At 52.9% G+C, this 15,766-nt stretch overlaps 4 protein-coding genes across 4 annotated transcripts; 2 read left to right on the top strand and 2 right to left on the bottom strand.

Moving 5' to 3' along the window:
• Positions 1-120: 120 nt before the first annotated feature.
• On the top strand, positions 121-699 carry EsH8_II_001494 (uncharacterized protein; the record flags this gene model as incomplete). Its single annotated transcript, XM_083264792.1, has 1 exon — positions 121-699. One exon carries the CDS (start codon positions 121-123, stop codon positions 697-699), a length of 579 nt encoding a protein of 192 aa, XP_083122114.1.
• A 1,474-nt stretch (positions 700-2,173) lies between these two features.
• On the top strand, positions 2,174-4,156 carry EsH8_II_001495 (uncharacterized protein; the record flags this gene model as incomplete). The annotated part of the gene is made up of 1 exon (XM_083264793.1): positions 2,174-4,156. The coding sequence occupies one exon, from the start codon at positions 2,174-2,176 to the stop codon at positions 4,154-4,156; it is 1,983 nt and encodes a 660-aa protein (XP_083122115.1).
• A 440-nt stretch (positions 4,157-4,596) lies between these two features.
• EsH8_II_001496 (aromatic acid exporter family protein) lies at positions 4,597-7,938 on the bottom strand (the record flags this gene model as incomplete). The annotated part of the gene is made up of 1 exon (XM_083264794.1): positions 4,597-7,938. The coding sequence occupies one exon, from the start codon at positions 7,936-7,938 to the stop codon at positions 4,597-4,599; it is 3,342 nt and encodes a 1,113-aa protein (XP_083122116.1).
• A 2,664-nt stretch (positions 7,939-10,602) lies between these two features.
• EsH8_II_001497 (uncharacterized protein) lies at positions 10,603-15,343 on the bottom strand (the record flags this gene model as incomplete). Its single annotated transcript, XM_083264795.1, has 5 exons — positions 10,603-11,490; positions 11,556-11,926; positions 11,986-12,556; positions 12,615-14,629; positions 14,695-15,343. 5 exons carry the CDS (start codon positions 15,341-15,343, stop codon positions 10,603-10,605), a joined length of 4,494 nt encoding a protein of 1,497 aa, XP_083122117.1.
• Between the last annotated feature and the right edge of the window lie 423 nt (positions 15,344-15,766).

Genomic DNA, 15,766 nt, shown 5'->3' on the forward strand with positions numbered 1-15,766 from the left:
CTCCCACTTGCTTGTTCGTAATAACTGTATACTTAAAGTCTTCTGCCAAGACAACATTGCCTCTCCCTTCAAGACGAATTGATTGTGCTCACAAAATCGAAAGAATCGACAGGAAACATAATGGATGACGGCGAGAACCCACCCCCCTCCTACACAGAGGCTACATCTCCCTCGCCCAACCCCGCAGCCCGCGCTCCCCCGTTTCCCCGCCCGTCATCGACAGAAACTCACTACGTCAATCTGATCCCGGGAACATCGCCAATTGCCTTCCCCTATCCTGAGCCATCAACCGTCTGGTTGAGCCGCGACGTCCGTCACGATGACTGGGCCGCATTCACTGCCGCCCTCGTCGGCGTCGCAGGGCCACGCAACGCCGCACATGTCCCAGTAGACCTCAAGGGCCAGGACCCAATAAGCACCGAAGACACCAGGGAACTAGACCACGACGAGCAAGTAGGACGTATGAGAGATGTTCTCGCGAGTTGGAATTCAACCTTTTTTGAGCCGCGTGGGTTGAGGGTTTTGGAGGGCCAGAGCGACGACAAGGCATCTTCTTCATCGCCTGTACCCGTACAAGAGAGCAAGTCGCCGGGCGATGCCGGCAAGAAGTGGAACTTTGGCCCGGATAAATTTGGAATCCAGATTGGCGGCGCCTTGCTTGGGGTCGATGTCTCCAAGCCGACGCCCGAGAAGAAATGAGGTCATTTTGAAGGCGGGAACGGCCCGGGCCGCGGAAGATGGGACGCCAGGTATCATGATCTAGCCATTTGGCATGATGTTTTGCTTTCCTATGAATGGGAAACTTTGACTTCAGCGTCCTTGTCAACTATGAAGGATTCATATCGTAACATTGATTCGATACCTTCGTTCGATGCAACCAACTTAGGATGACTTCAACAAGTATCGCTCTTCTTCCACATTTCACATAGATCTCTGTCGTCCTCGCTGTGAGCCCGGTCCAAAAGTTAGCGTCAGAACACATGTGAAGCGAGCAAAATACATTCTCGCAAACCACGCTTTGCATGTCTCTAGGAACCAAACCATCCCTGGCGCTATCCCGACATCCAACCAGTTTGTTGATAGGTGACGGCTGTTTAGATTCCTCGTCTACTGCGTACCGGTATTCTGTGTTCCCAAACACTGAAGCAAGTGACATCACCAGTGTAGATGTGAATCATATTCACCGGCCTAACGGGTGGATATGGAGAATGCTTCTTCTCAACTCCCGGCGCCAGGCCAGACCGAGAGAAATGTTTCATACGGTCTGCCGGAGCTGACATCTGAAAGCAACTGAATCACTCGGGGACCTGGCCTATCAATGCCTAACGGGTCGTTAGCACCATCCCTTGCAAGACAGCCTGTGTGGATACAAAGTGCATAGAGTCCTCCCACGAGTACTGCCGCTATAAACGGGCGGGTGTTATATCCCGTCAATGACCCCGCTCGCTAGGTTACTAGCGTGAGGAGAAGCTCGTCACAATCATTCTGGTTGCGTTTTTTGAAGATCACCTCGCTGGTGAGACCTTCATGAAAGCCGGCCTTTTCCCATTTTCATGTGTCTTACCCCTGTTTTCGGGAGAGCGTCGAGAATGGGATTTAGTCGTTGGAAAAACCATCTGTGAGCCAATAAGGCCCCATAACCGTTGTGGAGGGCCACTTTCGCGGGTATTGTGGCTGGGCCAACTTCGTCATCAAGATGCAAGCATAGGTATGGCCAACATGTCGGCGGGGCCGGGACTATAGTGGAACAGAAAGGCCTCGCTTGGCCCTGCAGATCGTGAGGATGTAGATAGGCTGCGCTGGAGATGTTCGAACCCGAGAGGAGTTGACTGTTGTGCCCTCTCTAAGACAGAGAATGCTAGAACCGTTGCACTGGGATTGGCTGTTTCGGGAAGCCAATTAAGTTCAGTTCTGTCTCGGAAGCAAACTTTCCAGGTCGCCGACTGAAGCTATAGATGATGATGATGATGATGATGATAGTTGATGCTCGGAATTTAGATCGAGAGAGCATTGGGCACGGTTCAAAATGATGATAAGTATGCTACGGCGCCTCTGCTCTCTCTTCATCCAAATCATATCATTCATCACAACAGCTTCTCTTGCATGCACAACAGGAGTATTCTACCAATTTCTAAAACCTATTATTAGTTCTCAAGCTCGACACTCTACCAAAATGGCAGCTGTTCAGAGCCACCCCCCCGAGTTGTCTTCAGCCCAGCTGCACAATCACATCGACGGCGATGCGACGGACATGACAGGCGAATCTGAGGCGTTGGCGTCAGAGATGTCTGGCCTCACCATAACTGATCGTAGCCGGCCCCGTCGTCTACCACGCCCGGACATGACCCATTTCCATTCCGACAGGGCCTTCATGTCACGACCAGACAGTCCTACTGGTTCCATACGGAGCTCGTACACTACACGACGTCGTATGAGCCGCGAATCATGGAGTGGCGGTGGGTTCCAACGTCATCATCGCTCCGAGGTGTCCAAGGAACTCACCGCTCAGGCCGAGGGCGAATTCTTCGCCCTCACGGAGATCATGGCTAACATGTCCCGGAGAAGCCTCTCCCTGAAAGAAGTATGGAACAAGATCAAAGAGGAACGGGATTCCTGCTACTCCGAGATCGAATGGATGTCTGAACGCTTCGACGAGATGACCGAGACAATCGAGCGCAAGGATAGGGAGCATGGCCACCACAACCATGAACACGAGGAGCGCAAACAGGAGCTTGTCAAGATTCGCCTCGAGCTCACCGCCGCCCTCAACAGTGCCACCGATTTTAAGAAGAGGGTGGTCGAGCGAGATAACGAGTGCCGAACCCTCCGGCATGAAATCGCGGAGACCAGGGACAGTCTCACGTACACCCGCAAGGAACACGAGGAGACGAAGAAAACGTCTGAGCAGACGCGACTGGCTTTGATTGCAACCGAAGCTGCGCGCTTCGAACTCGAAGACAAGTGCGGCAAGCTGCGCGGCGAGCGTGACAGTCTTGATCTGAAATACACCGAGCTGCAATCTCGCTACAGCGAGCTCGGAAGCAAGTTCGAGTCTACCCACAAAGAGTTGGTGCAAGTCAAGCAGACCAACATGACGCTCAAGAAGGAGAAGCACGAGTGGCTTCACAACGAGGGAGAGCTGGAAGAGAAGCTGCGCAAGTCCGAACACAAGCATGACGAGCTCAGACGCAAGTTTAAGGAGCTCGAGGAGCTGTACGAGAAGAAGAAGCACGAATTCAAGGATGTGCAAGAGACCATGACCAGGGTGAAGCACGAGAAGGAGGAGATCGAGCAGATCGTCGAGAGGCTGAAGCGAGAAGTCGAAGAGGAGCATGGAAGATGGCAAGAGGCCGAGGACCGTTGCGGGAAGTGGAAGCTCAAGTGGGAGCACTCGGAGCGCGAAATTGTTTCGGTCCGCGAAGAGCTGTCCCGCATTGAGATCACTCAGACGGAGCTCCAAGAGGTCATCTCCAAGAAGACCGAAGAACTTCACCTGCTCATCATTGAGAAGAAGCGAATCCAAGAAGAGGGCGATCGCGCCAGTAGCCGTGCCGATGAAAACCATCGCCAGCTTCTTCTTGTGCAAGAGACCCTCAGCCACACCGAGTCCATGCTCAGGAAGACGGAGGAGGAGATGCACTCGAAGACGGAGCGCATTGAGCGTCTTGAGCTAGACTACACCGTCGCGAGGGACCAGGTTAAGGATTTGGAGATTGAGATCGAGAACCATCGGTCTAGCGTCGCCACTCTCAGACTGGAGATTGGAACCCTCACCGGCCAATGCGGCGCGCTCAAAGAGAAGTGCCACGACTGGGAGCGCAAGTACGAAGACGTCTACGAGAGCGTCACCGAGTACGAAGAGGGCAGCTCCGGATACGAGTTTGAGCTATCTAGCCTGCGCACTATGCTCCGTGAAACGAGAGAGCAGAAGGAGTTGGCCATCACCGCACGCAACACGGCAGACCGCGAGCGTGATGAGGCTATTGGCAGATTTGAGGAGAAGTGCCGAGAGATGGAGAGACTCGAGGAGAGGATGAGTGCGCAGCTTCACGAGCAGAGCCATCGGTCCGGTACCAGGACAGTCACCCGCAGTTTCAAAAGCAGCCGTGCTACCGCCGGTGGTGACGATCACAGTAGCAGTGAGGAAAGCTGCTGATTGCAGTTGGTAAACTTGGATTCAATTTCTTTCCTTTGTAATTTGTCGGAGATGTATTCTTAGTTTAATGAAATAACAACTGTATCAATTCATCTAGTGTTCACCCATTTAATCCATGCGATCATTATCTACACGCTAATTCTTTAATAATGCACATTTGTTCATGCGTATAGTAGCCTCATACATGACCACCATTTGAAGTATTGACATCAGCGTGCGATTGGTCCTACTTACTATCGATAGAGCCTATGTTTGATAAAAAGATCATGCAGAGTAAGATGGAATCGTTGCTATGACTGCAAACATGTCAGCCATCCAGTATTCCAGATACCCCTTGGGGGATGTGATAGTTAATTGTAGCTGAACGCAAAATTCATTGTATTATATATCCAGTTCTATCCCTTTTTATATATATATGTTCTTTAGATATTTTTTAGATATTAGTCGACTTTGCCTTTTCCTCTGTCATCATCGTCGCTGCTGCTCAAGGTTGTCTGGCTCACGTTGACCCTGAAGCTGAAATCCACAACACCCACCAAGCTGCTGACCGAGCGCACCAAGCCGTCCAGATCATCGCACACGAGCGAGCTGCAGACCTGCAACACGGCGAACTCGGTGTACCCGTGCTGCTCCACGTTCCGCACGTCCAATATACTTCCGCTGCCGAGCGGGCTGGTAATCTCCACCAGCTCAGCCATGCCAGCGATTGTCGAAGTATCGCTGGTCGGCGACTCGGCAACACTGGGTTTCCGTGCTGAGCGCACTTCGGATCCGGTGCGGGTGTTGACGGTAACGAGTCTCTGGTCCAACTCGCTGCCCCGTCGCTGGGCCCCTTGACCCAGCTCTGGTGCGCTGAGGTTCAGAAGTTTGCGAGTGAGTTCGTTCGGGCGCGGGAGGTGCATAAAGGGAGGTAGCGACTGGCCCGAGAGGAGACAATTGGAAAGGAGCGTCAGCGTGGAGAGGATGGTGTGTTGTGTTGGTTCGATGCCGGCGAGGACTTGGTTGAGGGCGCGGAGCCAGGCTCGGTCGTTTTCTGTTGTGGGCGTCGCGGGCTGGTCGCGGGGCTTCCATGTGATGGTATAGGCAATCAGGGTGAGGTATCGCATGATGCTGGTTGAGCGTCTGATAATGTCCTCGTAAGTGGCTCGCGGAAACTTGCCGCCGATATCGGGCTCCCATTTTTGCCATTGCGCGTGGCTGTCCAGACTTGGGAGCAGCAACAGCAGCTTGCCCAGGATTCGCCGTCTCTCCTTCTCCATCTTGTGTGCCGGCGAGCCGGGTTTCTTGATGTCGCCGTGGGTCTCTTCCATGGTCGCTTTGATCGTTTCGGTGACGACGCTGAAATAGTTGGCCAAGAGGTACAGAGAAGCGCTGAGGTCGCGTCGAAGCCAGCGGCGGTCGGTCATGGGTGCCGGGAAGATGGTCCACAGGAAGGCGACGGCGCAACCCGCTGCGACGCAGGCAAGACGGTAGGGTGCAAGGAGATACGTTGGGTAATACGGTTGACCTGTAGCTGCTGCAGCCGCCTGGCCAATTTTCTGGACCTGTAACTCGTAACCGATGATGAGGACCTGTGTAATGATGGTGATGAGCCAGACGGGCATGAAGCGGGGGTACTTCAAGATGAAGTACTGCTCCACAAAGATAAACAGCCAAAGGAAAACGATAACACCGGCAGTCCGCTCAACGACGATGTACCATATGATATAAGAGAATATAACAGCCACCAATGTGCCGCCGACACGACAGACGAATCCGAAGATGGATTGACCCGCCGTGATGGTCATTCCGATGGCTATCATGATCATTGCCCAGACAAGCCGTTGTTCATTGAAAAATGTCTGGGTGTCTTTGAGGAAGGCCATGATGCCGATAGTCATGGTCGCGATGGCGACACGGAAGCCAAACAGCGATTCCCCAGACCCAACGAAGCCTGAGAACCTCCTGACAGAGTTGCCGAAATGCTGCCAGGCGCCCTTTGCGGGAAGATGCTCGGGGTCCTTCTTCTTGTTGTATCCATCGCCTGCATACACCACGTTGGCTCCCATTTCCGCGATGTCCGGAGTCTGTTCCGGAGAGGCGTCCTCGGTGCTGCAGAAGCCCTTGAACCACTTCTTGAGGCGCTTCTGAGAGGGTACAATCAGGCGCTTTTTCGCCATTGTGCCGTCGGCAACCTTGGAGTCTGCGAAAGTTACCAGATCCTGCACGGCTTCTCCGAGGGCGAGCATGAGCTTTTCCATGTACAGCATCACATATAGCTGCGTCTGATCGCGTTCCTTCATCCTCGTCTCCACCTTCTTGAGATGCAGATCCCGAAGCTCTTGCTGGGTCGCGAGCTGTCTCTCCTTCAGCCAACTCCTCAGCATCTCACCCTTTTTGTCGTTAAAATCCTGCACCTTCCCCGCCAGGACTTCTGCGAATCCGGCTTCGCCCGGTTTCGGGATGGCTTTTGATCCGGCGGCCATTTCGACGTCGGCGTTCTTGGTTTTCTTCGGCCTCGGTGTCAGTTCCAGTACTAGACTCACGTGGTCCAGTCCCTGATCCATTGCTTCGGTGAGAATCTCGTATGGCTCCTTTAGTTGCAGCATGATGTCGTTCCAGACCTTCTTCTCCCAGCCCTTCTCGGCGTCCGAATCTCCACCGTTGCCATCGCCAACCACCCATCCATGCTGCTCAGACGCGCGGCGGAAGATGTCGACGATGGTGGTGATGCCGTTCAACGGGATCATGATACTTCGCAAGCGGTTGAAGATTTCCCCAATATCCTTCGAGTTCAGCTTTCCGTATGCGATATCCCGTTTCGCAAACAAGATGTCTCCGTGCATTTTTCCGAACAAGGCCGAGATGGCCAGGGCCGTAGCCTTCAGCTCGTTCGCCGCCTTCGCCTCCTTTGTCAACTCTGGGCCCTTCTTCTTGTTCTTCTTGAATACGTTGCTGCTCTTCGTCTGGTGGCGCTCCAGCATATCCGGACTAGACAACGTCTGCAGGTAATTCAACTGCAGTCTGATGGACTTGCGGACCAGGCCGATCGCGCCATTGAACTCAGCACTAACCACCTTTCGACTGGACACCGGGAAGACGAAGAGGGATACGCCGGTTGCAATTCCCATGGCTGTGAGCATCGCGACGAGAAGCCGCTTGGTGAAGGACTCAGCGGCGGCGGTTGTCACCATCAGAGGGCCGAACGTGCAGGCTACATTCATAAAGATGGAGTAAATCATGACGGGCAGGTTCATCGCGGGGAATTTCGCACGCATGGCGTTCGAGAGCCAGATGTTGAAGAAGAGCCAGAGGCCACAGACGACAGACTGGCTCGAGTTGTAAACGGGCAGTCCAGAGGCCAATTCTTCAGCCGAAGCCGTGTTGCGTCTTGCCTTGACACCGGACCAGAGAGCCAACATTGAGAGTGCCCCGCCGATGAGAATTCCAAAGACATTGAGGACGAGGTTCTGCAGGTACTTGCCTCTCGGGAGGATAGCGAAGGCGAGCACAGAGATGATGGGGACGAGATAGCCCAGTGTTGTGAAATATTGCGCCACGGGCGTGGCTTGGTAGATGGCAATGCCAATGAGAGGCGGCAACGAGCCCTTGAACATCATGATGATTGTCGGCGCGTCGAGACCCAGCCTGGTTATGAGATTCGGCTTGGGAGCCGGCTTCTTTGTCGCGCCGCTGGCGGCGGTAGCGGCTGTCGCTGATCGTGCCGGTGCGCCGTCCGGCTGGGGCTCCGGGGAGCCCCCACGGCTGCTCTCGGCATCCGGCTGCTGTTCGTCGGAGGCCATAGCTTTACAGATACAGATTCATTGGTTCCGGATGGTGCTGTGCTTCAACTGATGATGTCGTGCCACGTTCGATCAAACATGTCGAGCCTAGGGGATAAGATAAGGTTGAAGTTTTCACGAGCCGAGGGCGGGTGTGGCTGTTTTGTGTTATTGGATGATGATGTAATTACGGAGTGTGCCGCGTCTCTCCCTCTGTGGACATGGCACAGGAATGCCGACTAAGTTTGCGCTAATGCTGCCTTTTTGTGGGTTTCCTCTGCTCCTATTCGGGGTGGAGGGGACGATTAATAAGAGCCCTAAATAGCTGGCCTTCACTCAATTCGAGACGAGTCAAGATTCATGCAGAGCACGGACCTTCTTCATCTTAAATCATAGATGGTTGAGACGAAATGAGCTGAGCTGAGTAGGCTTCAAATGAAAATTGGAATTGACAGTCAAAACCGTCAGTTGTGAGGGGCAATGTCGACTGGGAGTGAGACCAGGCTCATGTCTTGCCATTGCTTCGATGGCAAGGAAACATAGGGGAGATCGCGGCTAACAACTGTACTCGAGGCACTTGCGAAACGAGTTTTCCACAAGGTGATTCACATTGGAAAGTTGAGGTGGTGCTTACTACACCCCGGGCAAGACTAACCAGCAGAGGCGTTTTGCCGTAGCATCTTTGAGGGTCAATATCAACAACACCAGGGGTAGACGGGCTAGTGGGCCTTGTCAAAACCCAACAACTTACTGATTGCAGCGCTGGAGCAGTTTCTTTGGTGATTGATAGTCAACGAACTACGGATATTCCGTCAGGAGTACCACGCCCATTTACATGTATCATCCTTGCATCTCAGCCCTAAGGCACTCGCCAGGCTTGCCACTTGAATTTCCCAACCGGCCCTGGGGCCAGCATCTCATTTTTCTTGAACGTTCTGGAACTTCATGGCCGCGCAAGGGGTTCAACGGTTCTCTCGGCGGAGACGACAATACAGTTATCCCAGTGGGACGCCTGACTGCTAACATTCTGGCACAACGTGGTTGTCGCGGCAGATGCTCAACACCCGTTGCGCGCTATCGGCAATGTCGCTTACTGAGGCTGACTGAGCCAAGGATCTTTTGCTTCGACCTACCACACAGATAACAAAGTCGGGCAGCGGCCACAGCACGGGCCGATAACCGTTCATCAGCAGTGCTTACGATCTTGCGTCTCGGGATAACGCAACCGGTTATGCAATCGACCCGAATGTATTTTCCGGGACCAGCGCCGTTGCGGGGTTGGCCCAGTTTGCCGCGGAGGTCTAGAATACCGTTATTGATCGCCACATAACTGCCAGTGGAGAAGTTTCGGTCAATTTTGTAGGTATCACTGACGCTTGCAAGCTTGTGTCCCTCTGCAGCTGTCCGCAGGTGAATCCTGGGTTTGCTGGCTCGCTGCTCTGTACAAACCAACCCAGAAAAGTGAGTTTTCGTGGAGGTCTTTAACAGCAAATAATGTCTCTTTCTTGCTTGAATGACCCGTTTCCTGTTGACATGTATACAACTTTGAACCGGTAGAGAGTCATGATTGGATGATCAATAGAGGGCGAAAGTCAAGCCAGCCGATAAGATTACTAGTGAGGATCGCTGCTTATCTGATTAGTTTTGCGTATCTCCATGCCAGCAATGAAATCGTCGCTTTCTCTAGTTATATGTCGTTAATATTTGCCAAATTTTTAGACAACGTTAGTATACAGATAGATGTAAGTGGGCTGGTTTAGGGGAAATAGGTAGGTGGGAAAAGGGGTCTAGAAAGCGGGTTCCTAACGTCATTCCCCGAAATTCTGTCTTTGGAGACGCCTTTGAGGACCCTGAACCCAACCACGTTGATGGCTCTGCGTCCCTCACTTCGGGGGTATCGGGGCAATTGAGGTGTTAGAGTTGTGCTCTCTTACGAGATATTCTTACATCAAATTGAGATTTTCGGTCTCTAGTTGCACCAAACACTGCTTTTGTGAAGCTACAGCCGCCGCTGGCACACAAAACACGTCTGCCGAGCCTCCTTATTTGATTCGACGAAGCGTCCGTGCCATATTTCGGGGAGGCGATGGGATGACACTGACAAGCCAGGGGATCCTCGAGGTGAGAAGGGGAGACGGAGGACAGCGCGAATGGCCTTCCACTGTGTCTGTTTGCCGTGTTTGATGATGATGAGCCACTCGAGTTATTGCTCGGTAAATGCACTCGATCTAGCGGAAGTCGTTGAGGTTAGGTTTCTGGGCGACCGACGTGATAATTGAGTAATTTACTGTTATCATCTGCCGAGGATTTACTAGAGTATCTTTGACTCAGGCTCTTAAGTTAGTTTGCGTGTGTATTGAGATATACGACGAAGAGATGCTCGGCTTCATTACCAAGCAGTGACATCGTGATGAACTGATGGCCTGTCTATTCAAACATCCCAAATTGGAAGGGTCCTTCCTGTTTTCATGAGAATTAATCAAGACTAATCGTTAACATTGCGAAAGGAAAGTATTGTATGAGAATTGTTTCAACACCCTCGATGAGAATCCGTTTCAGTATTATTATAATATTGGGTTCACCTTATGGTTTCCTAGGTCCGCACAAACAAATGAGAAACCAACCTCTTCAACATAAACTACCTTCAAACACGAGAGAAAAAGAAACCCTGTGTATTTCGTGACATCACGCCCGTTTCACCTTGGTGCCCTTCCCCTTAGGCACCCGAAAAGCCCAGTACAGCCCAAGAGCCGCGCCGATGTTGAAGAGGATGAAGACCCAGACAAGCCCAAAGTCCCTCCAACGTGTATCGTAACTCAGCTCAAACTGCGCCAAGAAGTCGTTCGTGGTACCGAGGGGGCAATACTCGCACTGATCCAGGGCGGCGGGATCCAGCACACGCCCGCCAGCGGCTTCAGCGAAAGGGCCGAGGAACTCTCCACAGCTCATGTTACCACCAGACGGCGGCACAATGTGGAGGATCTCGTTCGCTGCGCAGGTAACATCCGTGTTCGCAACGGCGGTGGACATGATCCCGCCCACGAGATACGTGGCGGGGTTGGCGCGGTACATAAAGGTCCAGAAGCCAGGGAGGTCGGCGCGGGGAACGCCGATACCGCAGAACAGGATACAAAGCATCCACAGCAAGCTTGTCAAGACGCCCGCCGTCTCTGGAAGGTCGATCCACACGATGGCGAAGTGGGCAAACGTACTGGTGAATAGGAGATAGACCCAGAGGAAGAGGAAGACGAGGAATCCGCGGATGGCCTGGTCGTCTGGGGTGGTATTCCGGACGAAACCAACTGGGTAGTACCAGCAGAAATACATAATCACAGCCATTATCGAGTTCCAAAAGAGCTCAATAAGAATGTTGGCCATGATGTACGTCGTCCAACGGTAGATTTTAGAAGGCCGCTCGCGCGATTCGTACAGGTTGCGCTGGGGCACGAACATGGGCATGATTTGCTCGTTGATGTTTATAAAGAGGACGAGGAACATAAAGATAGCCCAGAGCTGATTCTGGAGACCCTGGATGGAGTTGTTGGCGCTGTAGCTGAAGCCAAGATAGAGGGACTATCACGTAGGTTAGTATCAGTTGTGAACTAGTCAAGCTGCAGATGTTGGCTCTTGTGACCTACCGACAAGGCAATCAAAGCGATCTTCGACCACATGTAGACTGGAGACCTCCAGAAGTGTTTCGAAGTGCGCACCATCACCTCCCAGAACTGGGTGGAGAATGACGAAACAAACTCTTGGTGTTGGGACTTGTTGTCCGCACTCGCACCACTCATCGTGGAAGCAAGGGCTCGGAGACGAGAGAGCTCTTTCTTGACGTCTTGATACTCTGGAGAATCACGCCAAGTCTGATGCCAATCGATCCCCTTAGAACCGTCCTGGGGAGGCTTGATGACCTCGAGCATCCATTCGGCCGGGTTGGCATCTGCCGGAATAGAGGGTGCACCATTCCTCTCGAAGTATTGAATCAGGCTCGATGAATTTTTGCCCAAGTCTAATAGAGTATCATTGTCAGCCACACACACACACGGAACTAGGCGAGCAACTACATACCACCAAAGAAGACAGTCTTTCCGCCCGGCGCAATCAGGAGAAGGCGATCGAATTGGTCAAACAAAATGGCCGATGGCTGATGGATGGTACAAAGAACGGCTTGGCCACTGTTGGCGAGTTTCCTGATGAGAACGGAGATGGCCCATGACGTCTGGGAGTCTAGTCCCGACGTCGGCTCATCAAAGAACACCAGAAGTTGGGGCCGAGCAGCTAGTTCCACGCCGATGGTAAGGCGTTTTCGCTGTTCGACGTTCAGACCCTCTCCTGGCATACCGATGACGGCGCCAGCGAATTCCTGCATCTCCAGGACATCGATTACGTGATCAACGTATTGTAGCTTCTCTTTACGGGGGATTTCGGACGATTGGCGGAGAATAGCACTGAATTCTAAGGCCTCGCGGACTGTCATGGTACTGAGGTGGATGTCCTGTTGCTGTACGTAGCCTACTTGATGTTGAAAGGTTGCATCTGTCGGGACACCGTTGATCAGAGTGTCGCCGCTGACGACGCCGATTGAAACTCGAGTCGCGAGAACATCGAGCAGCGTGGTCTTTCCGGCGCCTGAAACCCCCTTGTCGCAGCATATTTGTTAGGTCTCTGAGCTAGAAGCAGTGATTGGATTTGCTTACCATGAGGGCTGTGGTTTTTCCTGGCGCCACCCATCCGTCTATGTGATCCAGAAGACGACGGTCTGGGCTCTTCTTGACTTTGATGTCGTAGCAGAGATCTTCCCAATGAAAGACTGATGTACCCGCGGTGAGGCCGCTGCCGTTGAACGAACCTCCGCCTGTATATGAGTCTCCCTTTTCTACTATTGCGGGCTGGTTTCCTTGTGCTTGAGCCTCCGGGTCTGCGACTCTGTCTGACTTCTCTGCTTTGACGGCGGAGGGCATTTGACCCCTTCTGAAGATAAGGACTTCGCCTCTGGTCTTTGGTGGTTTTGAGAACTCCGCCATGACCAGATAAGTAAAAAAGAAGAAGATTGTAAAGCCGCAGAGAATACCGACGTTTCTCCACTTGTGAGAATTGTAGTAGTCGAAGGAGAGGTTGATATATCTGTCTCCATTGACAACCGACGATCCAGCTTCTGATCCCACAACGGAACAGATTTGCGACTCTGGTGCCAGGTCTTCGTACCCAGGACCCTGAGGAACCATTCCTGCACAGCCAAACTCCCTGCCATGGAATTCGTTTGCCATGAGGGCCTCGAAAGAGTAGGCCAGCGGGTTGATATAGCCCATCCAGCGGGACCAGCCAGGCATATAGGCCGTTGGCATGGTGAATCCCGTGTAAATCATAAGTCCCATGCCGAGAAGAGCACTAGGAATCATGGCCTGTTCTGGTGTTCTGGTGATGCTCGCCAGGGTGCGGAATATAGCCGATTGAGACAGCGTCGCCAACAATGTGACGAGACAGAAAAAGAAGAATGGGCCAGGTTCTCGTCGTAGGTTGGCCATAAAGTAGACGAGGATATTAAAGACAAACATATTGGCAATCTTGTAAGGAAGATCGCAGAGGTAGCTGGCGATTGCCTGGGCTGACTGGTGATAGAAGGCGTACCGGTTCTGTTTCTCGACAACCGGGCGCTCGGCATAGATCGTTAGGACTTCGAGCTGACTGCTGAAAGCGTTGAACATCAAGGAGAAGAAAATGATTCCGCCGCGGTAATAGAAGCTTGAGGAGTCCGGCTTGAGGTTGTAAAACATGCTCCCGAGGATCAGGGCCATGATGAGATTGAAGAGCAGAGATGCGATAGTGAAGTCTGGGTCTGCGAGTAATCGCCGCCAGGCACGCCAGAATGTGAGCGAGACCTGCTGGACATAGGATATCGTGTACGGAGAACTGTTGCGCTGTGACTTTGCCTGCTCGGCGTGCCGAGATTGCTGATACTCCTCGAGTCTCTCTTGAGATGGGTGCTTCTGCTTGTAGGCTGCCAGCTCTTGAAGAAGTTGCTGTCGGTGCTTGCTTGTCCGCCACTTTTGGACGAACTCGTCTGGCGTGCGGGGGACGATATCCTCGAAGCCGGGTCTCACCCGGCGCTCATACAAGCTAGTCATAGAAGTCAGGAAATCGGGTACTGTCTGTCTCTCTGGACAGTGAAACCCCAAGTCTTGGAAGTACTGTTTGGCCTCGGAGCGTCTCCCAAAGAAGATCTGCCTCCCTTCGTAGATGACCGTCACTCTGTCAAAGAGGTCGTACGCAGACTGAGGCGCCTGATACAGGGTCACAGCGGACGCGACCTCAAGTAGATCTGCCTGCAGACGAAGGTTCCGGCAGAAGTTGATCGCGTTGGCGCTGTCGAGACCTCTTGTGGAGTTATCCCAGCACTGAAACTTGGCACCGGTGAGTGCTGCTTCAGCAATACTGACGCGCTTTCGCTCACCCCCGCTAACCCCCCGAATCACGTCATCTCCCACCCGAGTATCGACTGTGTGTGTCAAGCCAAAGATGGCCATCATAACGTCACGGTTGACGAGGTCGAACTGTTGACGGGAGAAACCAGTCGGGACATGCCGAAGGGTGCGGGCTCGGCTAGCGAAGGTCAATGTTTCCCCAACGGTGAGATGGGCGAGATGGTTGTCAAGCTCGGCGTTGTAGAGAACATCGCCTCGGAGAGAGGAACGGATGTGGCTCGTATCAATTCCTGAGCAACAGTATTAGCAGGATGTTCGTCACCGGGAGCACATGAGTCGACGCAGTCTGTCTTACCTCGATAATTGATGTAAGCATCTTCGCTGACCTCAAGATCCGCCGTTTGAGACGAGAGAGTCTTCAAAAATGTTGAGCAGCCAGAGCCAGGGGGGCCCAACACCAAGAGCATCTCTCCTTCTTCAACGACGCCCTCGAAATCACGCAGGATACCTAGGCGTTGCCCATGGCGCTTGCTATTACTGAAGACCCTTGCCAGGTCTTTCGTAATTGCAACCAAGACGTTTCCGACTGACGTTTGAAACTGCGCGCCTGTGCTCGATCCAAAAACGCTGAGGTCCTTGAATGCTACACCGAGGGCGCGTCGCGGGGCGGATGCCGGATCCGACTCGGTGAGCTTGATAAACTCTCTGATCCAAGTACGAGCGTCGAAAATTGCCGACTTTGGGTCCAGGTTGCTGCCGGGACGTGGGCTGAGAGCATTATTGTCAGTGTCGTAGTCGGGCTGCGATAGCGGTGTCGATGTTAAACTCGCCGAGGAGCTTGGTTTAACATGTGTGTTGCTGACCCTCCGGACTAGCTCCTCGATGTTCTGGTCTGCCGCGACGTACTTGTCATTCGAATGCTTCCTGACATGACTGTCGTCCAAGCTCCTTCGGTCCTGTTCGCTGGTGGTATGAAGAGGCGGTTTTTCTGTTGCCCCAGCCATTTCTGACTGTAGAGGGGCGGTAGACATCGTGTCCGACCAGTCTCAAATTGAACGAGCGTTTCGTCCAAGGGGGTGGGGATGACCGCACAGTAATCAGCAGTCTAATGGACTATATCCTAACAGATGAGAGTTCGAGTTCAATACTGAAACGCGGGAACGGAATGAAGGAATCGCGTCGTGCTACTTTTCGCGCTCTCGATGGGTAACCTGGCGTTTGCAAACTGCAAGATCTGCAACGCTGTTGCAGTTGATCAGGCCGCCTCGGCTCCGAGAAAGCGTACAATTCGATTCTGTTTGTTTCCGAACACAATCACGTCCTACAAGTCGGCTGCAATGTCGGGGGAACATTGTCACAGACGAGTCTTGGTGCCTGTTTTGCTTTGCCATGGGTCTGAGGGGGCAAGGGAGCTACGGGCGGAATGT

The sequence above is a fragment of the Colletotrichum jinshuiense genome, chromosome 2 (genome assembly GCF_051148585.1).
Source record: "Colletotrichum jinshuiense chromosome 2, complete sequence".
In the NCBI taxonomy this organism is placed as follows: domain Eukaryota; kingdom Fungi; phylum Ascomycota; class Sordariomycetes; order Glomerellales; family Glomerellaceae; genus Colletotrichum; species Colletotrichum jinshuiense.